This window comes from Rhamphochromis sp. 'chilingali' (genome assembly GCF_963969265.1).
Source record: "Rhamphochromis sp. 'chilingali' genome assembly, chromosome: 22".
In the NCBI taxonomy this organism is placed as follows: domain Eukaryota; kingdom Metazoa; phylum Chordata; class Actinopteri; order Cichliformes; family Cichlidae; genus Rhamphochromis; species Rhamphochromis sp. 'chilingali'.
The window spans coordinates 28,373,414-28,400,596 of record NC_137950.1 but is presented as its reverse complement, the minus strand read 5'-3'; the positions used below and the strand labels follow the sequence as shown (position 1 = coordinate 28,400,596).

General features: G+C 39.4%; 3 protein-coding genes and 1 long non-coding RNA gene across 8 annotated transcripts; 2 read left to right on the top strand and 2 right to left on the bottom strand.

The window, feature by feature from the left end:
- Positions 1-418: 418 nt before the first annotated feature.
- Positions 419-4,684, bottom strand: LOC308390425 (uncharacterized protein). The gene is made up of 2 exons (XM_080872412.1): positions 4,361-4,684; positions 419-2,884 (listed from the first exon to the last, which is right to left on the bottom strand). The coding sequence occupies exons 1-2, from the start codon at positions 4,458-4,460 to the stop codon at positions 1,278-1,280; spliced, it is 1,707 nt and encodes a 568-aa protein (XP_080728538.1). The 5' UTR covers positions 4,461-4,684; the 3' UTR covers positions 419-1,277.
- Positions 4,685-7,090: 2,406 nt separating this feature from the next.
- LOC308391303 lies at positions 7,091-21,192 on the bottom strand. Of its 4 annotated transcripts, none has more exons than XR_013970584.1 (4): positions 21,067-21,192; positions 17,834-17,945; positions 8,366-8,493; positions 7,091-7,231 (listed from the first exon to the last, which is right to left on the bottom strand). It is a non-coding gene; the product is annotated as an uncharacterized lncRNA (long non-coding RNA). The 4 variants fall into 4 exon arrangements; XR_013970585.1 differs by having other exon boundaries at positions 7,101-7,231; positions 8,303-8,436; XR_013970586.1 differs by lacking the exon at positions 7,091-7,231 and having other exon boundaries at positions 7,563-8,493.
- LOC308391301 (uncharacterized protein) lies at positions 7,227-21,024 on the top strand. The gene is made up of 2 exons (XM_080873880.1): positions 7,227-7,556; positions 17,828-21,024. Exons 1-2 carry the CDS (start codon positions 7,454-7,456, stop codon positions 19,225-19,227), a joined length of 1,503 nt encoding a protein of 500 aa, XP_080730006.1. The 5' UTR covers positions 7,227-7,453; the 3' UTR covers positions 19,228-21,024.
- Positions 21,083-26,986, top strand: LOC308391302 (uncharacterized protein). 2 transcript variants are annotated; one of them, XM_080873882.1, is made up of 2 exons: positions 21,083-23,680; positions 24,943-26,986. In XM_080873882.1, exons 1-2 carry the CDS (start codon positions 23,573-23,575, stop codon positions 26,182-26,184), a joined length of 1,350 nt encoding a protein of 449 aa, XP_080730008.1. In that variant the 5' UTR covers positions 21,083-23,572; the 3' UTR covers positions 26,185-26,986. The 2 variants fall into 2 exon arrangements, with proteins under 2 accessions (XP_080730008.1, XP_080730007.1); XM_080873881.1 differs by having other exon boundaries at positions 21,084-23,680; positions 24,920-26,986.
- Positions 26,987-27,183: the final 197 nt, after the last annotated feature.

Genomic DNA, 27,183 nt, shown 5'->3' with positions numbered 1-27,183 from the left:
ACAAGGGAGAACAAAGGAGAACAGGCTGCTGAAACCAGGACATGTTTTTTCTCTCAGGTCCTGTGTCCAAATGTTTTTGGCTAAATATGAAAAACTGGATATTGCCAGAGACCATAAAAGACTTAAAGAACACCTAATATGGTGACGATCTGTAGTCTCTGTGTGGGTATAGTGTTTGTTTGCTCTGCTGATGCATTTTTAATGGAATCATCTACAACACTGTCTAAACATTTTTTTCAGAAGTTCTCTGCTGTGGTGATAACATGTTTTATTTCTTATCCAATATATTTAACTTTTTACACCAATGGACACTGTTTACATGATTCCTAAACCTAAAATGTAAATATATGTGTTCTCACCTGTGCCTCAGGTGGAGGTATTTGGCTCAGCTCACTTTGAAAAACAAAGTGAGAAGATATTCATACTGTCAGTGATGTGCAGTTGGGCATGGGTTGCACTCACACAAGGTATGTCCACAGAAAAGAGGTTATCAACTAAACTGTTCAGTAAGACCCATTAGATTTAGATCTAAAATAATACTGCAACAAGTAATTCCACATCATTATTAAACCTGTATATGGGCCACCTTTACAGGTCACACAACAAATTGACACATAAACAACCTATTTTAAACCACACCATGAACCAGCAAGCATAAGTACAGCCATAGACCCACAATACACTTAGAGAAATGTAGCCACAGCTATAAAAGTGCTAAAATATGTCTTAAAGTTGAAATTCTACAAAGCAGGAGAGACATTTTCTGTAGAAGTGCAAATAACAGCACAAAAGCTGGGGTCACTTACTATGACCCCTCTATATGGCCTCTCCATAACTGAAAACACTGCAGCTGTTTATGGCCATTTCTTCACCTTTCTTCATGATGTAATAATTTATAAATCAGAAAAGGGGTTGAAAAAGAACCTGAGACGTTTCTGCAGGGAAAAGAAACATTCAACACAATGATTTTAAAAACATACAAATCAGAATCAAATGTGCAAAGAGGTAGAGTTGGCTCCAGATCTTTGAGTTTGACACCTGTAATATAGGTAGTCTCAGTTTGTGAATGACTGACAGCTCACAGCATAAAAAAATAACATCACAGAATAATCAGATATCATCTGAAGCAAAGCATCATAAATACCCACCATCCTGGGTAAGTTCTTTTTTTATTATAAACTTTAAAATACACACATAAAAAAGTTTACAAATACAATGAAATCACGTACTTCTTACTGATACAGTTGCTGATTTTACAAGCATGGAAGTGCAGATTATTATGTGTGAATACGCATGTGTCTCTTTAGATTCCCCTGTCTCGTAAATCTTTCGCCACAAACACCACAGGAGAACGGTTTCTCCCCTGTGTGAACACCCGTGTGTCTTTTAAGTGTATACTGATGTCTAAATCTCTTCCCACAAACGTCACACCCAAATGGCTTCTCTCCTGTGTGAACTCTCATGTGACTCTTCAGAACCCCCTGCTCGGTAAATTTTTCACCACAAATGTCACAACCAAAAGGCCTCTCTCCCGTGTGGACCCGCATGTGTCTCTTAAGATGCGTATTTCGACTGAATGTTTTACCACAGTCGTCACAGCAAAATGGTTTCTCTCCAGTGTGAACTCCGCTGTGCCGTTTAAGACTCCCCTGCTCTGTAAATCTTTCACCACAAACATCACAGCCAAATGGTTTTTCTCCCGAGTGGACTCTCATGTGTCTTTTAAGGTTATACTGAAGTCTAAATTTTTTTCCACAGGCATCACAACTGAAGGGCTTCTCTCCTGTGTGGACTCTGATGTGGATCTTAAAGTGTGTCTTCTGGCTAAACTTTTTACCACAAAATCCACAGTCAAATGGTTTTTCTCCCGTGTGGACGGTCATGTGTATATTAAAATGTGTCTTCCGGCTAAATGTTTTCCCACAAATGCCACATCCAAAGGGCTTCTGTCCTGTGTGGATTCCTCTGTGCCTCTTCAAACTCCCCTGTTCTGTAAAATGTTTACCACAAATGCTACAACTAAATGGTTTCTCTCCCGTGTGAACTCTGGTGTGTGACTTGAGATTTGACTGATGGATAAATCTTTTTCCACAAACATCGCAAGCAAAGGGCTTTTCTCCAGTGTGAATTCTCATATGACTCTTAAGAACCCCCTGCTGTTTAAATCTTTTGCCACAAAAACTGCAATCAAATGGCTTCTCTCCCGTGTGGACCCTCAGGTGTCTCTTTAGATCCCCTTGTCGGGTGAATCTTTTACCACAAACGCCACAACAAAATGCCTTCTGTCCTGTATGATCTCTCCTGTGTCCCTTTAGATTTTCAGACTGGCTACATTTTCCATCACAAACTTCACTCCCGAGTGCACTGCTCTCCTTCCAGCTGTTATCACTGTCTTCAGTTTCAGGTGCATAATCTGACAAAGGTTCCTGCCAATCTTCATCGTCATTATTACTGACTTCTGTCTCAGAGGAGTCTGAAGTTTTTTCATCAGTTTTTGGTTGTAAATTACTTTTTAAGTCTGTGCCATTGGTTGATTCTGGTCCTCCACAGTCCTCTGCACCAGCTTCAGCTTTTATCTTTTCAGCTGAGCAGCTGCTCGGAGATTCTGCCTCTGTGCAGTTTCCAGTTTGGCTCTGATGAATATCTGAAGACTCAGGTTTCTCTTCATCATCTTCACTCTTCAAAGGAACAGCAGTGAACAGGACACCTGTGATTTCAGCCTCCTCCTGCCCATTATGCGGTCCTCCCTCATGACTGGTCCAGATTTCTTCCTCTTCCTCCTTTATGTGGAGCAGCTCTCGATCCTGCTGGTCCAAACTGGGAGACCATTCAGGAGGAATTTCTTCTTTAACTACAAACAGCTGCTGGACTTCGGCAGAAGACACTGAAACAGACAAGTTCAACTGTCACCCCAAATTTTTATTTATTATTTTTAAAAAAAGTCTACATTTTTCTAATAATACCGTAGTCAGAAAAACATGATGTGAGCAAAACTGTAATGCTGCATGATTATTTATCAGAAAAAACTAAAATCAAATACAAATTTAAACAATTTTAATTAAAAAAATAAAAATAAAAAGTTATCAGAGGGCACAGATAAGGCAGGAGCATTGTTTGTTTGTAAAAGGTGTGCTACAGCTTTTTATGACTGCAGACTCGTCTGCAGGACAAGGACAAGGAGGACTTCAGGGAAATGTGACAGGAATGTTCATCCTTGGTGTCTGTAACCGAGTCTCCCTCGGCCATTCTTTTCTACTTGGATGGTTTCCCTTTCCTTCGCTCACTTTTTCTCTGCTGTGGTAGAAAAACATTAATAAATAAAGTGTAACCACAACAGCTCCAGATAATTCTTTGGTTTTATGTCTCACCAGCTGGTCTGTCAACCCTAGTCCACTATTTGACCTGGATTAGTGATTGACTCTCTTGAATTTAACTTTTTCTAAATGCCAACAAGACAGAGACCATGACTACAGCTCCTCCTGAATTATATCCTAAAATCTGTGGACTCTGTGGACTCTTTTAAAAAGCAGTTAAAACTTTTTCAACTTCTTATTGGTTTTTATGCAATCTTCACTTCATGTTGTCTTGACTTAATATATACATATTTGTTTGTTTGTTTGCTGTTTCAGCACTTCATTTTCTTATTTCTTTTACTTTATTTAGTTGTACATCACTTTGTAACCACTAAACCCACACGACACACACTGGACAGGTTATGGTTATCAGCTGACTGAGGAACATCTCTGGGGAGAGGAGTGGTCTGGAAATCTGTGCTGCTGATGTTGTGCCAAAAAATGATCATCTGTCAGAATCGATGCCTGTATTTAAACTGCTGTAAATTACTTGTTTGCTTATAATCTGAGACAAATTTGTCAAACATATACATATTTCTCATGATGACTAAAGCTGCAATAGGTATTTTGCAAAGTGACTTTTATATATTTTTTCTTTATCCAGCTAAAAAGTCTCATTGACATTAAAAATTCCATTTTTAAGTTGCAATTTTATATATAAAGACAGACAGACAGACAGACAGACAGACAGATAGATAGATATCCCTTCATGAATCTCGTTGACTGCAGTCAGTTTACTAATAGCAGCAAAGCACTGCACATAAAATCACACAGAAACAACTCTGTTGTGTGCCCACTCTAAAACAGTCCGGGTTGCACTAAACCTTCTCTTTAAATTCAATCTTTTTCGGTCCGTCATTACAAAGTTATTCTAATTATATAATAAGAGAATCGATTCTTTGGACATACTATATAAGAAGACCAATTTTTATTATAAGTCGGGAGTTTTCCAGCCACTCTTACCCCATCCTAAAAACACTGAATCTAATTAATGCGACTTCTCTTACCAGGTTGGTTTAAAGCATCATCATCGTGCTGCTGCAGCTGCTGCCCTCCAGTCTGCAGACTGTCTGTGTTTCGCTGCTGAACACAATCCACTTCCTTCATGATGCCCGTGTTTGTTCTCTAAAATCAACTGTAGGCTCCTTAAAGATGAACGGGGCCTGCGCAGAATCGATCACCGATCAGCGTGAAGGTCATGCTGATCGAACCTCCGTCAGCCTTCACCCATCCATGTATTACAGGAACCCGCAGAGACCCGAACAGGACAGCAGTTGCCATCGGTGATTTTACGAAAGATTTGTTTACGTCTGCTCTGTTCTGAGCAGGCATCTACACGGACGCCCTTCTTCTGCTTCTTTGGCAGTTTAAAGGCACCGGACATCAGTTTATATCGCTTTACTGCCTCTTACTGTCCTTCTCTAAATCTAAGTGTCCAAAATTACATTTCTAAAATAATTACCCTCTAATTCCTATAATGCAAACAATATGTTAAAATACTGTCACATATCTAAGACAGTCGCATTACACCCGGTCAAAAGCCATCCTTTTCTCTTTTATACGTGGGGATTTCATTTTTATTGTCACAAAATATTATGCAAACAACTTATTCCTCCAAGTTGTCCAAAAAATCCTGCTGCTCTTGTAAATAAGATAATTCTCAGTGGAATTACCTGCATGAAAGAAAAAATGAATTAAATAAAAACTTAAACTCTGAGTCATTTACTGTTGTAATAAGTCTGTCTGTAACATTAACCTGTTTGCTGGCAGGTTTTTTTTCTTCTCTTTGACACTCATTCAATACCTCATTCATAAAATCGTCATCAAAGCAGCAGAGCAGAATGAATTTATCTGCAACTTTTAGTTTAATACTTTTGTGTGCTGCATGAGGTTCCAAGTGGAATAAGTACAGTCAATCAAAAAGGATTTATAACACATAAATGTCCAATTTCAATAAAAGTATGTCTGTTTATATTTTACTGTACCTTTATTGGGCTCTTGAGGATGAATCACAGCATCAGTGTAGTGTGGCATGGAAGCAATCAGCTTGTTGCTGTCACAGTGTGCAAACTGAGTGTAATGTTTAGGTTTTCAAAGAATCCAGAATGGAAGACACAAGAGGCAGAATGTTTAAAAAGTAAGACATTTATTTTCAGCGCATGCAAAACTGAGTCCCAAGGGGCAGGAAAAAATTAATCCAACACACAGTGAAAGACATCAGTGTGAGCAGGCTACACAACAAAAAGGGGAGTGGACCCAGCAGCATAAGCAGCCACTTTTCAAGTAATTCATTTGCACACATGAGCCTGATCTAAACCAGTTTTCTGCCCTTAATTATTTCTGCCTTGCTCTTCTCTCCCTGCTCCATTCCACATCTAAAACCTGCTTAATTTATTGGAACATAAGCAGAATAATACATAAACAAACTCAATATCAAGCAATTCCATTTCACCACTGAAAGTATAATTACACATTGTTTGTAAATTAAAAACCATGAGTGTTCTCCCTCATGTTTGGCCTAAAAAAGTTACATTCATGTAGAATTATAGAATTTTGTGATTATGATTATCATATTCTTTATTAAAAGTGTATCTTCTATATTTGAGGATTACCCATTCGAGTATTTTGAAAAGACCAGAAATCTACATCTACTTCTGGAACTGTACATTTATTTATGATGGTATTTCCAAACATTTGTGTAACAGTCTTACACTCATAAAACAAGTGTTCTGTTGTTTCAATGTTCCTTTTGCAAATACAATAATTCTCTACCATTAATTGAAGGAAATAAGCATTATTTCCTTAGATTTTAGAATTAGAAGCAAATCTCATTATGCCAACTAATCTTTAATATTGTTTTAAAATAATGTTTATTACTTTACTGAATTTTTATAATTTTGATCAACTATTTACTGAGTAGAAACTAAATTCAATTTAAAAAAATAAAATAAATACAAGTCCAATATAATGAAAGCCTACCCAGATAGAAAAACTGCCTCTAAGATTTCAGGATGTATTGAGGAATAAAGGCTGACCACCTTTATGATTCCAAATATTAATTTGAAGCTCATTCTAATTTTACTAAATCTGTTTTTGCCTTATTTACTGTATCTATGTGTATGTTTGTATACGTTTTAAACAATTACTGCACCTGTTTTCCATTTTCCCCAGCAAGATATAATTACATGGGGTTTGGCTTGAGACTTTTGAACAATACTGTATTTAGGAACGTAATCAGTGTTGTATTTCTTTTTATTTGTGGAAGCTTTCATTTTATTTTACATTGAATATGACTTTGCAGTGACTTAAATATTCAGGAGACTCATGACGACAGCTTTTCGTCACACACATGCAATGAAAACCCCTGAGAAAAAGAGTCTGCGTGCCAATCGAAATGTCCCACGTAAAGAGGGACGCAACCTTTAAACACCTTGAGACATTTTTAACCGGTTCTACATAAATAAAACTAAACATATTTAAAAAAGGAATTTTTAAAATTTAGGAAAAAAAATGTCTCCTATCCTTTATAGAAAGGAAATAACCCTCCAAGGTCAAGAATGGAAAAAAAAAAACATCATTACATCAATTTTAAAAAATAAATAAAAACACAATATAGTAATTAAATGTATCATTAGTTAGTTAAATGGAGAAACAATAGTAGATATTTTAATTATGTCATGGTTCATGTGTTGCTGTCCATCTTGAAATAATTGAAACTGTCACTGCGGCTGATCAACAGACCATAACCTGGTTAATTGAATCAATTAATTAAACATTTAATCATTATTTGATGTATTTAGTGATTTCATTTTTGCACTCTCGTCGCTCCACAGCGGTGATCTCACCGCCGAGGACAGGAAAGGTGTCCGTGCAGATGCCTGTTCAAAACACAGCAGAGGGCAATAAATGTTGTGAGGAATCATTTGAGTGTCCCGTTTCAATCTGTATCTTCCCCGGTGACGTATTCATGGATGAACAGAAACGTAAGCGGCGTGATCGTGAAAGGTGATCGGCGGTGATCGATTCTGCCCAGGCCCGGTTTCAGCTCCGCCGAGCCTGCAGTTTATTTTAAAGAAGAGAGCAAAGACACGGACACCATCATGAATGAGGTGGATTATCTCCATCAGCTGAATGCCGACAGTCTGGCTGAGGAGAAGCCCGAGATTAAACGGCAGCAGGATGCTGAAACGAGCCAAAGCGCCGGTGAGAATAAAAACACATTTACTGTTTGATCGGGTTAACTGTTAGCTCGCTGTGGGGTTTGTGAAAAGGTGTTTCACATCGGAAACGGTTTTCGTTGATCTGTATACGTGCACAAAAATAAACACATAAATAAAATCTCAGAGCTTTTTATTTCATCCGTGGATCTCAAATGTGAATATTAACGTTTAATAGAATTATTGTGGCGGATTTTTTTTAAACGGCGGAACTTAAAGTTGAGGGTAAAGTGTGGTCTCCGGACGATTTGCCAGCGCGCACACAAGAGTTGTCTTTGTAGTTCGGCCGTTTTTAAATGCTCATTTAGCGTTAATAACGTGTTAATTGGGTAAGGTCCTGTATATTGCAGCTAATCATTCATATAGAACATCATTAAAATTGCGTGTACTGGTCAAAGTAAAGCGCTTTCGGCTGAGTTTAAAACAGAAATCTGAACATAAGTTGCTCTGGACCAGAGTATGCAAACATCACGAGATGAGAAATGCTTTATTTGTCCCGTATTTAAGAAATGTTTTTGTTCTCAGCAGTTAAAATAATGATGAAATCTACTATTAATAATAATACCAATAAGCAGAGTTAGCTTTCCCATCGTCTGGTCCTTCCTTCCTCACTCTGCTAAATAGTTTTACATCCCTGGTGGGGATCACATTTTACCCCCCTCCCTGTAGAGATCACCCTGCGTGGTGATCAGAGTGTTCTCTAACTAAAAGAGAAATAAGGGAAATTCAGACCATCAGGAAACTTAGAAATCCGGTGTGCCAGACACTTTCTAGAGCGGCAACATCAGTCCTTACAGGGTGACGTGAGGTTGGTTCTTTCATCCTGTTGGAGTGCAGCTTTGCGTCTGGTAGTCTGAGACATCCTCCTGAAATCACACGTGCAGTTTCTTAATGTTGCATGATGGTCCAGTTGCTGCAATAAGCTGACAGAGAGGAGCAGACACAATCCTGTGTAAGAATAGCATTTAATTGTTAATTTATTTCAAACATGTAAACAATATACAGAAAATAAGAGAGAAAAAAATACTATACAAAAGTCAATACATTTCAATATTGCTACCGTACTGATTCATTTACATGTTGAAAGGAAGTGGGAAGAAGTACACACTTGTTTAATCCCACCCTTTTGCCATAAGTTAATATTTAGTCAGCTTCCTTACTGATATAATCTGTAATAAAAATAGTGAACAGATTTCTGATATAATATATACTAGGGCTGTGCGATATGACTAAAATTCCATATCCCGAGACAAAACATCTATCGTCCCTATAACGAGATAAATCACAAAAAATTTACATTTTCTGTAAATTCTGTGAATCTCGGGCAGCTCGACTTGCGTGAAGTGTTTCCAGCTGGGTGTCGTGTAGCTGGAGTCAAACGTTTTAACCGTGCTGTTTGGAATTTCACTAGATCGGCAATTTTCAGTGTTTCAGACTGCAAAAATAGTGAGTTTGTATGTTCCCTATAACCTCCATTGTGGTTAATTCAAACCGCTTTTTTTTTTTTTTGAAGAGAGTATTTAAGCATAGAAAAGCTTAGAAAAATGTTGCATAGAGTTGTATAAGCTCTTTGAGTGCTCAGGTAGAGTAGAAAAGTGCTCTATGAGAGGAAGTGATGGTAAAAAAGTCATTTCTTGAAAAAGTTAGCTTGTTCATTCAACTTGTTCATTCCCCAATTCTAAGTTACATTTAACAAAATAAGTGGTTAAGATTAAGATTTTCAGTTCATATTTGTTTTACTAACTATTTAGACCATTTTATTACAAATTGTGAAGGTAAAATATATTTTAGAACCTATTAATAAACAAAGAGTCCAACAAACAACACAAAACACTATAATACACAACAATAATAATGTAGTTGCTGTACAAGAAGAGCATTATAGAGAAGTTTTAAATGAACTTTGGATAAAGTGTGTTAGTGTTAGTAACAAACAGAGCGCTCACAGTGAAAGATTGAACTGGTCATTGTGTGGAATCTAAAACTGACCTCACAGCTCCCGCAACAAAATAAGAAACACTTTTAATCCATTATTGTAAAAGTGGAAAGTAGCAGATGAGCCTGTCGCTCGTCCACACTGCTCCACCTCGGTCTGCAGGTCCTCACCGCTTGTTTCATATTAAATGCTGGTGCTATGGCACGGCTGGCCAACGTGGCACTAAGTGGAAGAGGGATTTTAGTCTTCCATATATTGTTACATTTGACTGGATCACCTTTGTTTGAAGAGGAAAACATGAGACAGAGAATACAGTGGGGCAAAAAAGTATTTAGTCAGCCACCGATTGTGCAAGTTCCCCCACCTAAAATGATGACAGAGGTCAGTAATTTGCACCAGAGGTACACTTCAACTGTGAGAGACAGAATGTGAAAAAAAAAAATCCATGAATTCACATGGTAGGATTTGTAAAGAATTTATTTGTAAATCAGGGTGGAAAATAAGTATTTGGTCAATAACAAAAATACAACTCAATACTTTGTAACATAACCTTTGTTGGCAATAACAGAGGTCAAACGTTTACTATAGGTCTTTACCAGGTTTGCACACACAGTAGCTGGTATTTTGGCCCATTCCTCCATGCAGATCTTCTCGAGAGCAGTGATGTTTTGGGGCTGTCGCCGAGCAACACGGACTTTCAACTCCCGCCACAGATTTTCTATGGGGTTGAGGTCTGGAGACTGGCTAGGCCACTCCAGGACTTTCAAATGCTTCTTACGGAGCCACTCCTTTGTTGCCCGGGCGGTGTGTTTTGGATCATTGTCATGTTGGAAGACCCAGCCTCGTTTCATCTTCAAAGTTCTCACTGATGGAAGGAGGTTTTGGCTCAAAATCTCACGATACATGGCCCCATTCATTCTGTCCTTAACACGGATCAGTCGTCCTGTCCCCTTGGCAGAAAAACAGCCCCATAGCATGATGTTTCCACCCCCATGCTTCACAGTAGGTATGGTGTTCTTGGGATGCAACTCAGTATTCTTCTTCCTCCAAACACGACGAGTTGAGTTTATACCAAAAAGTTCTACTTTGGTTTCATCTGACCACATGACATTCTCCCAATCCTCTGCTGTATCATCCATGTGCTCTCTGGCAAACTTCAGACGGGCCTGGACATGCACTGGCTTCAGCAGCGGAACACGTCTGGCACTGCGGGATTTGATTCCCTGCCGTTGTAGTGTGTTACTGATGGTGACCTTTGTTACTTTGGTCCCAGCTCTCTGCAGGTCATTCACCAGGTCCCCCCGTGTGGTTCTGGGATCTTTGCTCACCGTTCTCATGATCATTTTGACCCCACGGGATGAGATCTTGCGTGGAGCCCCAGATCGAGGGAGATTATCAGTGGTCTTGTATGTCTTCCATTTTCTGATGATTGCTTCCACAGTTGATTTTTTCACACCAAGCTGCTTGCCTATTGTAGATTCACTCTTCCCAGTCTGGTGCAGGTCTACAATACTTTTCCTGGTGTCCTTCGAAAGCTCTTTGGTCTTGGCCATGGCGGAGTTTGGAGTCTGACTGTTTGAGGCTGTGGACAGGTGTCTTTTATACAGATGATGAGTTCAAACAGGTGTCATTCATACAGGTAACGAGTGGGGGACAGAAAAGCTTCTTACAGAAGACGTTACAGGTCTGTGAGAGCCAGAGATTTTCCATGTTTGAGGTGACCAAATACTTATTTTCCACCCTGATTTACGAATAAATTCTTTACAAATCCTACCATGTGAATTCATGGATTTTTTTTTCACATTCTGTCTCTCACAGTTGACGTGTACCTCTGGTGCAAATTACTGACCTCTGTCATCATTTTAGGTGGGGGAACTTGCACAATCGGTGGCTGACTAAATACTTTTTTGCCCCACTGTATTAAGCTGTTAATTTCTTTAAAAATACACTTCAGTATTTTTGTAAAAGCTCTGCTTATGTTTCACAATTATGCTACAAACCTTACACTAACAGTGATAATAATCACTAATTATAATTATAATCACTAATAATAAATGATCCGTCAGGCTTCAGAGTGTGAAGGATTCCTATGGTCACAGCTCGCACCTTGAGAATAATCATGCATACATTCATAATGCAATTTGTATCTGGCAAATGCCTTTTAGTCAGACACATGTATTGTGTTATAAAGGGTGATATAATGTGGTATGAAAGATTTCCTATATCAGTCCTGCTTGGAGCTGAACCAGCCTGTTAAAGAAGATGCTCCATTACATGTCCTTTCAGTGGTGCAGAGGGTCGTCAGGACTATCCATGATGGATAACCATTTGTCCGTGACGTCCCCTCCACCACAGTCTCAAGTGTCCACAGACTCAGCCTTCACAATCAGCTTATCGTCATAGCTGACGAATCTGCCTCTTATTCTACTTTCATAAACTCTAGAAACCACATGTAGCCTCGCAGTGTGAGTGAAGCACTCTGCTGGGATCATATAACGCTTTGATATATTTAAAACATGATTGGATCTTATTATTCAGGAATTTGGCATTTAAAAGGCTAGTCAGTGCAGAGAAGCTAATCCTTTCTTTAAAGGATGAAGATGAAGAGTGCAGGAGGGGGACAGATGGAGGATCGCTAATCAGGAAGTGCAGAGGCTTAGTAAGGAGGAAGTAAGAGCAGCTGTGAAGAGTATTGGTCCTGATGACAAGGGCTGCCACGATTAGTCAAATAGTCCATGTGCTGACCACTCAGTGCATTTTATCAACAACTTTAATATTTTTTGGGAACGCAGGCATCTGTTTAAAGCAAATGGATTTAATTTTAACAAGTCAGGGGTGAAACTGTTCACCTCCAACTTGTTTTATTCCATACGTCATCCATCTGTGCTTGGAGCCAAGGCTGAGATAAACGAGGAGTTATCTCATAAAGAGGAACAAACAGTACTCCAAGAACAGACAAAGCCCAGCAGAAACCTTGAGGAGGAGCTCCATCTGCCCCCACCCGGGAAGAGCCTCAGAAAGGAGAGACATCTGAGGCAAGAAGAGGCAAGAAGAGGGGTCCCTATTTGCCTCCAACTCTCTCAACAACACCAACGACCAGGACCAGGATCTTCCCCAGTCCCCCAAACCCCTGACAGGCCATCACCCCCATCACCCTCCTCTCCCTCCCTTTCTCCCTCCTCCCCACACCTGAAATTCACTGAAGAGATGATGGAGCGGGTCAATGCTGGGCTCAGATCTACCCCCCGGCCCAATCCCTCTTTGTCCCCCATAAACCCCCCACCAAAGCAGCCAAAGGTTCGCCACCGAGCCCCACCCTCAACAGAGCAATCGAAGTCACATTGCCCAGCCTCGCCCCCCTTAGTTCCTCCTTACCACCTTCATGCTTTGTCTCCGCAGTCTGATGTGTGATGTGTGGAGGGTCCGGGCTGCGAGGATTATGGCAGTGGTGACTTTTCCCAGGAGAAGCTGGGACCCTGTTTACTAGAAGGTTTTAAAATTTCTGTACTTTTAGGTGACAGAAGGAGACATGTGGCCTGGTCAAAACACAGAGAGCTGCACTCTAAAAGATCTTTAAATATAGTAAACATACCTTGTGTGCCACAGACTGCTCCCAAACACGAGGGGACAAGTAATGCCTCTAAAACACTTAAGTTGGCTTTATTAAACGTTAGATCTTTAGCTGGGAAAACATTTTTAATTAATGATTTAATCACTGAGCACAGCCTTGATTTTATGTTTTTAACTGAAACTTGGTTGGACCAAAGTAACAGTGGAGCTGTTCTCATCGAGACGACCCCTCCTAACTACAGTTTTATCAGTGAGGTCAGGGCGAGCAGGAGAGGAGGAGGGGTTGCTGTCTTATTTAATGAATCATTTCAATGTAAGCAGCTATCTCCTGGAAGTTTTCAGTCTTTTGAATATGTGGCTTTACAGCTGAAGGCCCCATCCAAAGTTGTGTTTCTTAATGTTTACAGGCCTCCCAAATACTGCACAGACTTTTTTAATGACCTCAGTGAACTGCTGTCTGTGATCTGTGTTGATTTCGACTGTGTAATTATTGTTGGGGATTTTAACATCCATGTGGACAACCCTCAGGACAAAGGGACTAAAGACCTGAGTAACACTCTGGGCAACTTTGGGCTGACTCAGCATGTAACAGAGGCCACACATAATAGAGGACACACTCTCGACCTACTGATCTCCAAGAGCCTGAGCATTTCAAACATTACTGTGTCTGATGTGGGCCTGTCTGATCATTACTGTGTTTTCTTTGAAAGTAAAATCTCAGCCCACACAAATATATCAACAGCAGTGATCACAAAACGGTGTATAACTGAAAACAGTAGTGAGATCTTTAACCAGGTCTTCCCATTAACACCTGACCTGCCCAAAGGTTCAGTCAATGAGCTCGTCAATAGCTTTAATGCAAAAATGTTAAATGTAATGGACACTATTGCCCCCATTAAGGTGAAGGTTATCTCTGGAAGGAAAAAGTCTCCATGGAGAAACTCCACACTAGTGAAAAATGAAAAAAGAGAGTGTAGGAAAGCTGAGCGCAGATGGAGAAAAACAAACCTCCAGGTTCATTATGACATTTATAAAGAGAAACTTCACAATTATAATTTACAACTGAGGAATGCAAGGAGGTCCTACTTCTCTGACATCATCACTAAAAACAGCCATAATGCTCGGGTCTTATTTTCTACAGTTGACAGGCTAACAAACCCTCCTGTGCCAGTGGCAGCTGAACTTCATTCGACCATGGCCTGCAATGACTTTGCCAAATTCTTCACAGACAAAATCCAAAAGATTAGACAAGCAGTTAGTACATCAACAGCAGATCCAGGATATGTACTGTGTCCACCGAAAAACTGTTTAAACACCATCAAACAGTTTCACCCAATTAACAGCAAAGACCTGGAGGACATCTTAGGTCAACTGAACTCCTCCTCCTGCTGTTTAGATGTCCTGCCAACAAGTTTTTTCAAAAAGGTCTCAAAGACTTTAGAGTCAGACCTGTTACAGATCGTCAACTTTTCCTTAATGTCAGGCGTGTTTCCAGAACCACTAAAAACTGCTGTAATCAAACCTATACTGAAAAAGGACAATCTTGACAAGACACAAATGAACAACTACAGGCCGATCTCAAATCTCCCGTTTTTAAGTAAGATCATTGAAAAAGCAGTTTCCCAACAGCTCAGTTACTTCTTAAAACAGAATAATTGCTACGATGCCTTCCAGTCAGGTTTTAGACAGAACCACAGCACTGAAACCGCTCTGACCAAAGTGTTTAATGACATATGTCTGAACACAGACAGTGGAAAAATGTCAGTCCTAGTTTTACTGGATCTCAGTGCAGCATTTGATACAGTTGACCACAACATATTACTCAAACGACTGGAGAACTGGGCAGGTCTTTCAGGAACTGTACTAAACTGGTTCAAAACATACGTAGAAAACAGGAAATACTTTGTATCAATAGGTAACTTCACATCTGAGCAGACAAGTATCACATGTGGAGTTCCCCAAGGTTCCATCTTGGGACCCCCTCTGTTTAACATTTACATGCTCCCACTGGCACAGATTATAAACAACAACAAAATAAACTATCACAGCTATGCAGATGACACACAAATATATATCACAATGTCACCAGGAGACCGAGGCCCTGTACAGGCTCTTGGTAAATGCATTGAGGAAATTAATGACTGGTTGTGCCACAATTTTCTCCAACTAAACAAAAACAAACTGAGGTAATAGTCTTTGGCGCCAAAGAAAAACGATTACAGGTCACCAGAGAACTTCAATCTATACATCTAAAAACCACAAACCAGGCGAGAAATTTGGGTGTAGTGATGGATGCAGACCTAAACTTAGAAAAACACATTAAGACAATAACAAAATCAGCTTACTATCACCTCAAGAATATTTCAAGGATAAAAGATCTGATGTCTCAACAGGACCTGGAAAAACTAGTCCATGCATTCATCTTTAGTAGGCTTGATTACTGTAACAGCATCTTTACAGGTCTACCTAAAAAATCAGTCAGACAACTACAGCTCATTCAGAACTCTGCTGCTCAAGTCCTCACTAAGACCAAAAAAGTGGACCACATCAGTCCAGCTCTGAGGTCTTTACACTGGCTGCCTGTCCGTCAGAGGATAGACTTTAAAGTTCTGATGCTGGCCTATAAAGCTCTGAATGGTTTAGGACCAAAATACATCAGTGACCTCCTGACCCAGTATGAACCTTCCAGATCCCTCAGGTCATCTGGATCCGGTCTTTTATCAGTTCCCAGAGTCAGAACCAGACACGGAGAAGCTGCATTCAGCTTTTATGCTCCTTATATCTGGAACAAACTCCCAGAAAGCCTCAGATCAGCTGAAACACTCAGTTTATTTAAATCCAGGTTGAAGACTCACCTGTTCTCAGCTGCATTTGAATAAAGCACCAAATCCACACTTTTAAGCTTAAATTTCAAAACTTACACTAACTACTGATCTTATCTATTTCTGATTTTATCTGTTTTGATTTTATATACTGTTTTGTTTGTTTGTTAAGCTTAAATTTCAAAACTTACATTAACTACTGATTTTATCTACTGTTCTGATTTTATCTGTTTTGATTTTATATACTGTTTTGTTTGTTTGTTAAGTTTAAATTTCAAAACTTACATTAACTACTGATTTTATCTACTGTTCTGATTTTATCTGTTTTGATTTTATATACTGTTTTGTTTGTTTGTTAAGTGGGTTTAGAGCTCTGGGTAGCTCCCCAGCTGGGTCTAGACTGGGTCTAGAGAGTATTTTAAATTCAGGGAATTTAAAATAGAAAGTAGCTCGTCCACAGAAGGACTGGTAGCTCCCCTTACGATAAGGGTTCAGATCGCGCGAACAGGTGTGAAATGTGTGTGTTTAGTTAGTTTGTTTGTTTGTTTTAATCAATTTTAAATCCTGCTTTTTATTTGTTTTTGTTTCTAATGTCTCTGTAAAGCACTTTGAATCACCTTGTTGTTGAATTGTGCTATACAAATAAATTTGCCTTGCCTTGCCTTGCCTTGCCTAGTCACGATTATGTCGACTATCAAAATCGTCAACAACTAATTTAATAGTCGTTGCGTCGTGCCTTTTTTCAGTGTTTAATTTGTTTCTGAGTAAATCTGTTTGGCTGAGATTAAAGTTATAGTTTTCACACAGGTGAATAAACGCAAACAGAAAACTGATTAAACAGAAATGTGAGATGTTCGAGAATTTACTCTAGTGTCCTGTTATATTTAGAGCAAGGAGCAGACGGCTGAGTTTATTAAAGTCCACTGAGACAATCTGCAAATTTCATTAAAAGTTTAATCTTGTCTAATCATCTTGTCTTTATTTTTAGTTAGCACATACCTTAAACACTTCAAGCTGTAAGCTAATGAGAGCTATATAAGAGCAGATGCATGCTGGTGCAATAAGCTGTACGCTTTATGTCCAATGGATCTGATTAGTCGACTAATCGCAAAAATAATCGGTTAGTCGACTATCAAAATAATCGTTTGTGGCAGCCCTACTGATGACACACCCGTGGAGGTATGGAGGTGTTTAAGAGGGAAGGCAGACTTTTTAACACAGTCCTGGAGAGTGAGGGGATGTCTGAGGAATGGAGAAGTGTATTGGAACTGATCTTCAAGAACAAGGGTGACATGCAGAGCTGTAGAAACTACACAGGGATAAAGCTGATGGGCCACACCATGAGGATATTTGAAGATGTTTGCAGATGACATTGTGATCTGTAGTAAGGAGCAGGTGGAGGAGACCCTGGGGAGGTGGAGGTATGCTCTGGAGAGAAGAGGAATAAAATCAGTAGAAGAAGACAGAATACATGTGTTTGAATGGGAACAAGGCAGGTGTAACAGTGGGATGGAGAGATGGAGACAGATGATCTGCTGTGGCAACCCCTAAAGGAAAAGAAGAAAAATGTGAAGAAGATTGGCCCTTTCCAGTCCCTGTTGGTACTCCCATTGTGTCATTTTGCATCAGCTGAAGGTTTAATAACAAATTACTACAATTCAGCCCGGCATGATTTTTTTAGCATCACACTGAGTCAGGATATTTCTAAATTTGACAACGTCACACAGCTTTTAAAAACCAATCCTACAGATTTGTTAAAAACGTGACTAAAAGGACCTACTGTAAAAAAATAACGGTAATGCCATCGAAAGGGAGTAAATAATTAGACACCAATGAATGAATATATATCTGTATATCAGGGTTTTTAATGGTTGTGCTATGCTGCTGTAGAATTTTAATGTCAGTCTTTTCTGTCCATGTGTGTTTCAGTGTTACCTGAAGATGTCCGGCAGCTGCTGGTGATTAAAGAAGTTCCTCAAGATTGGAGCCCCAGGCGGGACCTGCAAGCCGCCGAGTTCCTCCACATAAAGCAGGAGCAGGAGGAACCCTGGAGCAGTGAGGAGGGACAGCAGATCAATAGGTTGGAGGAGGCAGATCTCAGCAGGTTACCGTTCACTATTGTTACTGTGAAGACTGAAGATGATGACGATGAAGAGAAGCCTCAGTGCTCATATCGTCATCAAAGCCAAACAGAAGAATCCACACAGACAGAGCCGCCTATCGGCTGCTTAGCTAAACAGATCAAGACGGAAATTGAGGAAGATGCATATGGACGACTGGAATCAGTCTGGAGCCCAGATCTAAATTGTCATTTATTAGTAAATAATAAGAAAAAGACTTTAGACTCTTCCGAGACTGAAGTCAGTTATGAAGATGAGGAGGAGGAGGAGGATGTTTGGCAGGAACCTCTGTCAGATTCTGGACCTGAAACTGAAGTGGGTGGTATAGCGTGGAAGGAGAGTGTTGCAACTGAGCCTCAGTTTGTCAGTGATGTTTGCGTTAAAACATTTACACAACCGGAATCTCAGAAGCGACAACGCCGAGGAGAGAAATCACTGGCTTGTGCTGTTTGCGGTAAAACCTTCAGCTGCAATACACATCTTAAGAGACACATGACCGTCCACACGGGAGAGAAACCCTTTAGCTGTGAAGCTTGTGGAAAAAGATTTGGACTTGAGTTTACTCTTAAAACGCACATGAGAGTCCACACAGGAGAGAAGCCATTTGGTTGTGAAGACTGTGGAAAAACATTTAGTCGTAACACTCATCTTAAGAATCACATGCGAGTACACACACAGGAGAAACCATTTAGTTGTGATTCTTGTGGAAAGACATTTAAATTTAAGTATAGTTTTAAAGTACACATGAGGGTCCACACAGGCGAGAGACCTTTTGGCTGTAGTGTTTGTGGTAAAGGGTTTACAGAACATGAAGGTCTGAAAAGACACATGAGAATCCACACAGGGGAGAAACCATTTGGTTGTGATATATGTGGGAAAAGATTTGGACACCAGAATGCTCTTAAAAGACACACCAGCGTCCACACAGGTGAGAAACCGTTTGGATGCGATATATGTGGAAAACGATTTAACCGCAGCACACGATTTAAGGAGCACTTAAGAGGCCACACGGGAGAGAAACTGTTCGGCTGTGACGAGTGTGGGAAAACATTTAGTTCCAATACACGACTTAAGAGACACATGAGCATCCACAGGAGAGACAAACAGTTTTTGTGTGGCATTTGTGGTGAAAAATGTTCAACATCTGAACAGCTGAAGCAGCATGAAAGTTCGCACATGTTACTGCAGATAGATACTGTAACACTATAGGTTGTGTTGTGAAGTGTATTTGTATTATTAACAAGCTTTACTTTTCCGCCCTCATGTTTGTCTTCATTGTACTTAAAAAATAAACCAAAAAATATCCATGAATACAAAATTTGTGGTTTTGTCCTTGCCTATATAAATAATATATATATGTTTCCATACAAATATATAAAATATATGGGAACATATATGTAGAAAACTGAAGCTATCTCAAGTATGAAATAATCTTTTTTTAAAACTGGGCAATAAATCTTTGTAACTATATTAAGTTACCCTTTTTACTGTTTTAACACGTTTTTGCTTTTATAGTAAAGTCATTCATCATTAGATGAATTATGATTTTTAATATCAATGAAACTTTAAACAGCTTCAAAATTATAAGAAATTATATAAAAAAAGAAACCTGTTGAACGTTAGAAGTTACGCACTTTTTTGCCTCCCATAAGAAGTGTTTTGTAATTTAAAAACTGTTTCTAAACACAACTTAATCAGTGAGACTGTAAAAATAATCTGAGCGCGTTTTAAGCTATGAGCACACGTGTTGCCAAATCCAACGCTCTCACTGGTCGGATCTATTTATTCACATGCAAAAAAATGAGCCTAATTCCAAAAAAATAAAATGGTGCAAATTTGTCCAGTGAAATTACACGATTGTTGTGAGCAGGAGCATTACAAATCGGTGAGCCTCAAAAAACGTTTAAACCACAGCCAACAGGCTCGCAGTGGTTGGCCCCTCTTGCCCCAGTGTAGAGCCAGCCCCACCTACCATACACCCAGGGGCGGTCCTAACCTGTTTGGTACCCTGGGCGACCAGTCCCTCTGTCCCACTGTTTACTATCATAGCCAAGTGGCTAACAAAGGTAAACAGAAGTTTTCCCAATCTCTACTAATGAATGTTATCTTGTTTCAGGATACATACTAAAATCCTTTATTTCTCAAAAATCGACAGCGCGCCTTATGTATAAATTCTGGTTGTGCTTACTGGCCGCGAACCGATTTTATGTGGTACACAGCACTCAGAAACCTTTCAAAAAATATTTTGGTACGACTTTGGTAAACTACGAAACTGCACTGCTTGATGGATTGTTGGATCATTACGGCTACCGAGAAGCCTCGCGGAGTGATACGTACTCTGCTTCAACGTAATATTACCGTACTGTGTGTGTATAAGGACCACAAATGACACCTGTTAAGAGACACGGTTACAAAGAGGATTTCAAACTCCAGGCTGTCAGTCACGCAGTAGAACTTGGGAACAGAGCAGCTGCGAAATCTGTCTTTGTTATTGTGCTCAGCGTCTGTTAGTTTACATTTTGACTGCACAATTGTGAGCTTTTTGTTATGCACAAAAACAACATTGTTTTATTTTATTTATGGAGCATGATTATTTAATAAATGCTGATAATTTATTTCTGAGTAATTTTTTCTTGTACATCTGCGCTGTATGTTAATAAAAGTGCTTATGTGAGATTTGGGACACAGCTTTGACTAAGAGCTCTCTTTTTGTTCTTACTTTATGGCTTTAAAAAATATCAAGATGTCTATATATCGTCAACCAGCTAAAGAATATCGAGATATGAATTTTGGGTCATATCGCCCAGTCCTAGTATAGGGTCTCTGCCTTCCAATGTAAAGCGCCTCTGGACAACAGATGTGATTTGTTGCTATAGTTACTGTTAAATTTAATCATTGATGTCCATTCAGGACTGGAAGTTTTATATTTCTTAATATCCATCTATACTCAATGTGAATTCCATACGTTTAACAGAGCTGTTTGACTGATCACCTAATGTGTGACAAAAGAATCCGCTGTGATGCTATTGACAGTCTGCGCTCTCTCACCTGTCTGTAAAAGTTGGCCTTGTCTCTCTCACTCGTTGTGACACCTCTCTCCTCTGTTGCAGAACTTCCAGCCCGTGCTCTCCCTGTGTTCTGTGTGCCCGACCGTTTCTCCGTCCCCTGGTTTCCCACGGCACCTGTGCAGAGTTTCTGTTTATCACCTTGCTCTTGTTTAAGTTGTCTCCTCTCATTAATAAATCTTGTAAATAATTGATAACCAGCATAGTAGGCGCTCCTCCAACGTATCAAAATATAGTTTATTTTGGGGCGATCGTGGCTCAAGAGTTGGGAGTTCGCCTTGTAATCGGAAGGTTGCCGGTTCGAGCCCCGGCTTGGACAGTCTCGGTCGTTGTGTCCTGGTCACAGGTGGTCAGAGGGCCCGGTGGCGCCAGTGTCCGGCAGCCTCGCCTCTGTCAGTGCTCCCCAGGGTGGCTGTGGCTACACTGTAGCTGCCATCACCAGTGTGTGAATGGGTGAATGACTGGATGTGTAAAGCGCCTTGAGGTCCTTAGGGACTAGAAAAGCGCTATATAAATACAGGCCATTTACCATTTATTCTCCCTCTGACAGTTAAAACCATACACATTGTCTAAAATATAGATAGAGTGTGCAGCCTCAACTATTAGAAAAATGTAATGACCATCTTTATCTATGTCAGAATTCAAAATTATACCATTAAATCTTCCAAAATCTGAGTTGAACTGTTTGCAAAACAAAAAAATAGCCTTATGTTTAACACTGTTTCTTAAACCTCTTACATTTAAAGAAATAACAGACAGAGAAATAAGGATAGTAACGAAAATTAAAAGTGACAAATAAGAAAAAGCTTACACCAAGTATATGAAGAAAAGTTGAAATGGGAACCTGGTCACTTAACCCTTTAAAGCCAGTCAGAGCGGGCACGCTCCGTTTTGCTTAACTATTTTTAAATCCCGGTAGCACTGCAACCACGTAAGCTAGCGCAATATTTTTCTTTTGCATATGAAACCGGAGGGGTTGTACTTACATCTTATGCCATCAGCTTGTCCTCGATCACAGTTTCCTTCCACATAAAGCTTTGCAAAAATGTCATAAAAACCACTTGCAGCAACAAAAACATAATATCCCAGAAACACGCTTTACCCATCCGATCAGCTGTTTGTAACACTTCCTACGTCCATCAGCGCAAACTATCGCATGTCCGCCATGACCTGCCCGAAACCGGAAGTGACGTATTTTGCGGAAATGTAGTTTTTTTTTTTACCATCAGGACCTTATGAGCCTATACTTGTGTTTTTAAAAGTTATGTTTGACTTTATGACTTTCTGTGTCGTTTCTGGGACGCTTAGGACTCATATTGCACTGCTGGAAATAGTTTACTTTGATGCATATGCTGTTTTTTTTTTTGGAAATCTGCATTATAATATTTATTTTCGTTTTTCCTGCAGTATATAAAAAATAAAACTATGAAGACACTTAAAATAAATTTCCTGTGGCGGGAAACTATTTTGTGCAACTTTTTTGTATTTACAGTTTTGAGGGATACGCCTCTTAAATTTCTCTAACTAGAAATATATGTAAAAAACAAAAAAACAAAAACAATTTTAAATGTTTTTGTAGTTTATTGCACTTTTTTGCAATTTATGTAATTACTATGCACTTAATGCATACATATCATTAAAATTTGGGCTATAATGGTTGTATTGATGTATATCAACTTGAAATGCTCCCAAAAATGGCTCTACAGCATGTAAAAATATAATATAAGCTCTGGCGGACTTGGTTCTATGGTAGGTCTTAAAGGGTTAAGAGAGTTCTATATAAGATGAGAACTGCAACCCCTGAGTAAGGAAATTGTGAACTTGAATAATAATAGGAATACAATAGTCTAAGAAAATAGAACCAATGTGGTAAAAAATAAAATTAAATTAAATTAAATGCTTCTAAAAGCATTTAAAGGGAGCTTTTAGAAGTTTTCTTGCTCCAATTAAATGTCAAAAGGGAGTTTTTCCTTCAACATTAACGCCGTCATCACGATTAGTTCAATTTTTAAGAAATTAAAGAAATATCAACAGAGCACCTATTTATAAAGACTTAAAGTTTCATTTTTAAAACTAATTGGCCCCTTTCTGTCCTGTTTTCTGCATTATAAGCCTTATAATAATAATATTAATAATTATTATTATTGTTGTTGTTATTATGAGTATGATTATTATTATTATATACACTGTTTCTTATATTTTGTTATCATTTATATGTTCTTGTCTATAATTTCTGCATGAAAAATAATTAAATGTTTAAAAATACATTTTAAAAGTGTCTGTTACGTTTTTTTTCCTATTTAAAAAAAAGGTGCCTCCGCAAATGCCTGCCCAAAACACCCCAATAAATCCATTTCACAACAACACTGAAAAATGGGAGCCCTGTCCAACTATTGATGAGGTCGTATAGAAGTGTGAATACACGGCCACCGAGTCGCCTGGTTCAATTCAAACGAGCTTACAGTTGATTTTAAAGACGAGAACAATGAATGAAGCGGATTATCGTCAACGCAACGGCATCGAGAGTCAGCCTTATGAACGAAAGCCGCAGATCAAACCGCATCAGCTGCAGGATGCTGATCTCAACCAAACTACCGGTGAGAAAATCACAGATTTAACGTGAGATGTTTCTCCGGAAGGAAACGGCTTCCTAGCTGCTAGCTCGTTGTACTGGTGGGCGAAATAAACTTTTCACCTACAAACCGGCCTTTTTAAATGATGTAAATCTGCCACAAATCGATGTTAAAACGGCTTAAAAACGGCGGAACCCATCGGTGGTCCTGTGTAGTACCCGGGCGTTTTAGACGGGGCACACAACAACAGCGTTAATATTGTAGTTCAGCGTAAGTAAATGGGCGAAATTTGATTCAAGGTGTTTTAATGTCCAATGTTTTTACTCATCTTAATAAATATAGATTTTAGTGAGCTGGCTTTATGTAGGATAAAGCCATCTCACTTATATAGCCATCCATCCATTGGCTTCCGCTTATCCTTTTCAGGGTTCCGGGGGGGGGGGGGGGGGGGGGGTGCTGGAGCCTATCCCAGCTGTCATAGGGCGAGAGGCGGGGTACACCCTGGACAGGTCGCCAGTCTGTCGCAGGGCTAACACACAGGGACAGACAACCATTTGCACTCACACCTATGCACTTTATTTGCTTAAACTGCCCTTTCCTGTTCTTAATAAACACCTATCACTGTACCTACATTGTAATCAATTTAGTGCTTTTTGGCCACTTAAATTATCTTTAAACTGTTTGGTTGTATTTGGTGAAATTTCTGCTTTCCTTTTGGTCAGGTTGCTCCTGAAAACACAAAAAACATAATAAGAAATCATAATAAAAAGTAAAATAGAAAGTCACCTTGGTAACAACTGATTCCAGTTTGTCCCTTCTGGCTCAAAATGACTTGGTATTATTCACCCCAACAAGTCATTTGTTGCAACAGTGCCTCCTATTAAAAGCAGTAAGAGCAGCAAAAAGGTGGAAGATGAAAAAGGGATCTTTATTTTAAACAAAAGAAACAACAAGCTCTTAAGATGAATTTAGATTTTTTTTACTGACATTTAGCTGGTGATAAGTTAGCAGATAGAGGTTTTTTTGTTGACCTCTATTTATTGTAATTGTTTCAAGGGCTTGTTTTGTTTTTGTTACTGTTTGTGGTGTTTTTTAATAACCTGTCTCATACAATAGTCATTATTCTAACCCTTTTTATTCACATTTTAATGACAGATTATTCTTGTTTTTATCTGTTATTTTTTTATCTGTGTTTTATAAGGTTATTGTGTTGTGATATTTGCAAAATAAGTGCTTTCCAGGTGATGTCTCTGTGTGTTTCAGAGTTTCATGCTGATGTCCAACAGCTGTTGGTGATTAAAGAAGAGGTTCCCCCAGAATGGAGCCCCTCTGATGACCAGTGGTCCCAAGAGCCCCTGCGCATAAAGGAGGAGCGTGAGGAACTGTGCACCACTCAAACAGCAGAACACTTTAAAGGGCTGGAGGATGCTGATACCAGCAGGCTCCCGTTCACTGCTGCTCCTGTGAAGAGTGAAGATGGTGAAGAGAAACCAAATTCTTCAGAGCTTTACTGTCATCAAACAAGTAAACAAATAAAAACTGAGACTGATGGAGATGACTGTGGAGGACCAGAATCAGCCAGAAACCTTGATACAAAAAGTACTTTACAACCTAATGAAGTGGAAAATGATTCGGACTCCTCTGAGACTGAACTCAGTAACGATGGTGATGAATGGCAGGGACCTTTGTCAGATTTTAGACCTGGAACTGAAGACAGTGACAAGGACTGGGAGGCAAGCAGGTCACCTGAGTCAGGTGTAAATTGTCACGTGAGATGTGACACTACCAAAAAACCCTTTAGCTGCTCTGAGTGTGGAAAATGTTTTCTCCACAGGCAGTCTCTCCACAGACACATGAGAATCCACACTGGAGAGAAACCTTTTTGTTGTGCTGTTTGTGGCGAGAAATTTAGCAGGAAGACACATTTTAAGACGCACATGAGAGTTCACACAGGCGAAAAACCCTTTGATTGTGGTTTTTGTGGTAAAAGGTTCAGCCAGAAGTCAAATTTTAAGGAACACTTACGAGTCCACACAGGAGAGACTCCATTTGGCTGTGATGCTTGTGGGAAAAGATTTAGAGTTAATTTTACTCTTAAAAGACACATGCGAGTCCACACAGGAGAAAAACCGTTTGTTTGTGTTGACTGTGGCAAGACTTTCAGTTCCAATACGCACCTTAAGACACACACGAGAGTCCACACGGGAGAGAAACCATTTAGCTGTGGTGTTTGCGGCGAGAGATTTGCACAGCAAGGGGTTCTGAAGAGTCACACACGAGTTCACACAGGAGAGAAGCCTTTCGGTTGTGGTCTGTGTGGAAAGAGATTTAGACAGCAGAATACTCTCAAGAGACACATGAGCGTCCACACGGGAGAGAAGCCGTTCTCCTGTGGCGTCTGCGGCGAAAGATATACCAGACAGGGAAGTTTGAAGAGACACATGAGTGTACACACAACTGCAGCTTCAACAACTGAATCACATGCCTGTCATTTTGTGCCTGAACATCTCGAACCTTTTGGGTTATAGACACTTGACTTCTGTAGCTGTTTTCTGGCCTTTGATGGACCGGGCGCCTTTCAGTCTGTCTCACTGATTTTTGATCGGATGTATAAACACTACATGACAATCTGTCTGCTGGCTGTGCTAAATATGAAGTACTAATTTTACTGAACAGTAATCTAAAGTTTTTATTACACACTTCTCATTACTAATGCATTATAAAGTAATACTGCACAAAACCTTAAAAAAAAAAAAAGGACATGCAGAAATGATTATTTTTAGTAGATATTTTGAAGTATTTGCCCAAAACAACGAAAAGTAGGTGACTGACAGCCTGTAGAGCAGTTCCCCAACCCCCGGGCCTCGGACCTCTATATGTAAAAGTCCTCGTAGCTAGACTGGGCTGACTTATTGATCCTGATTGCAAATGTTAGTTAAATAAATCCTGAATATGCTGAGTTTTTTTCCTCATAGTGCAGGCCTCTGGAATTTCAGTCTTGTTGCTTCCTTCACAATTAACTGTATTAAAGATGGAATAAAAACTGTTTCTTCCAGCTGCTTCCTTATTTGCAGATTACCACACATTAAATTTTTTACACTAATAATAGCTGAACAATGTTTTTGGGTTTGTTTGTGGTTATAGAGCATTAGCAGTATGAATAAGGACTTTTGTTTTTGAATTTGGATGATTTTTCATTGCACTTAAATGAGCATGCTGGTTGTCTGACAGTGAATAGAAAATACAATATGTATTTTCTATTTCTCTATTTTGCAGTTTATTTGCTTAAACTGTCCTCCACCCATGAGGTGTGTTTGTAATAAAGCCTGAAATTAAAGTTTAGTGAAATGCACGTCTATTACCAGGTCAAAAGGGGTCACCATCAGCCCCAATAACAGTCCAGGAAAGGCGATAGAGTCCAAAGAAGACAGAAACTGTGAATCTACAAATATGAACATCTAGATGTCTGAAACTGTACATATACAGTATTTTTCAAATAACATTGTTCTTGCAAATATAAGAGAAGA

Bases quoted from the DNA above. Each gene is read 5' to 3' on its own strand.
- LOC308390425 (XM_080872412.1), bottom strand. From the start codon at position 4,460: ATGAAGGAAGTGGATTGTGTTCAGCAGCGAAACACAGACAGTCTGCAG. The intron at 2,885-4,360 runs GTAAGAGAAGTC...TGTCTGTTTCAG, and splicing joins TGATGCTTTAAACCAACCTG to TGTCTTCTGCCGAAGTCCAG.
- LOC308391301 (XM_080873880.1), top strand. From the start codon at position 7,454: ATGAATGAGGTGGATTATCTCCATCAGCTGAATGCCGACAGTCTGGCT. The intron at 7,557-17,827 runs GTGAGAATAAAA...TGTGTGTTTCAG, and splicing joins TGAAACGAGCCAAAGCGCCG to TGTTACCTGAAGATGTCCGG.
- LOC308391302 (XM_080873881.1), top strand. From the start codon at position 23,569: ATGAATGAAGCGGATTATCGTCAACGCAACGGCATCGAGAGTCAGCCT. The intron at 23,681-24,919 runs GTGAGAAAATCA...TGTGTGTTTCAG, and splicing joins TGATCTCAACCAAACTACCG to AGTTTCATGCTGATGTCCAA.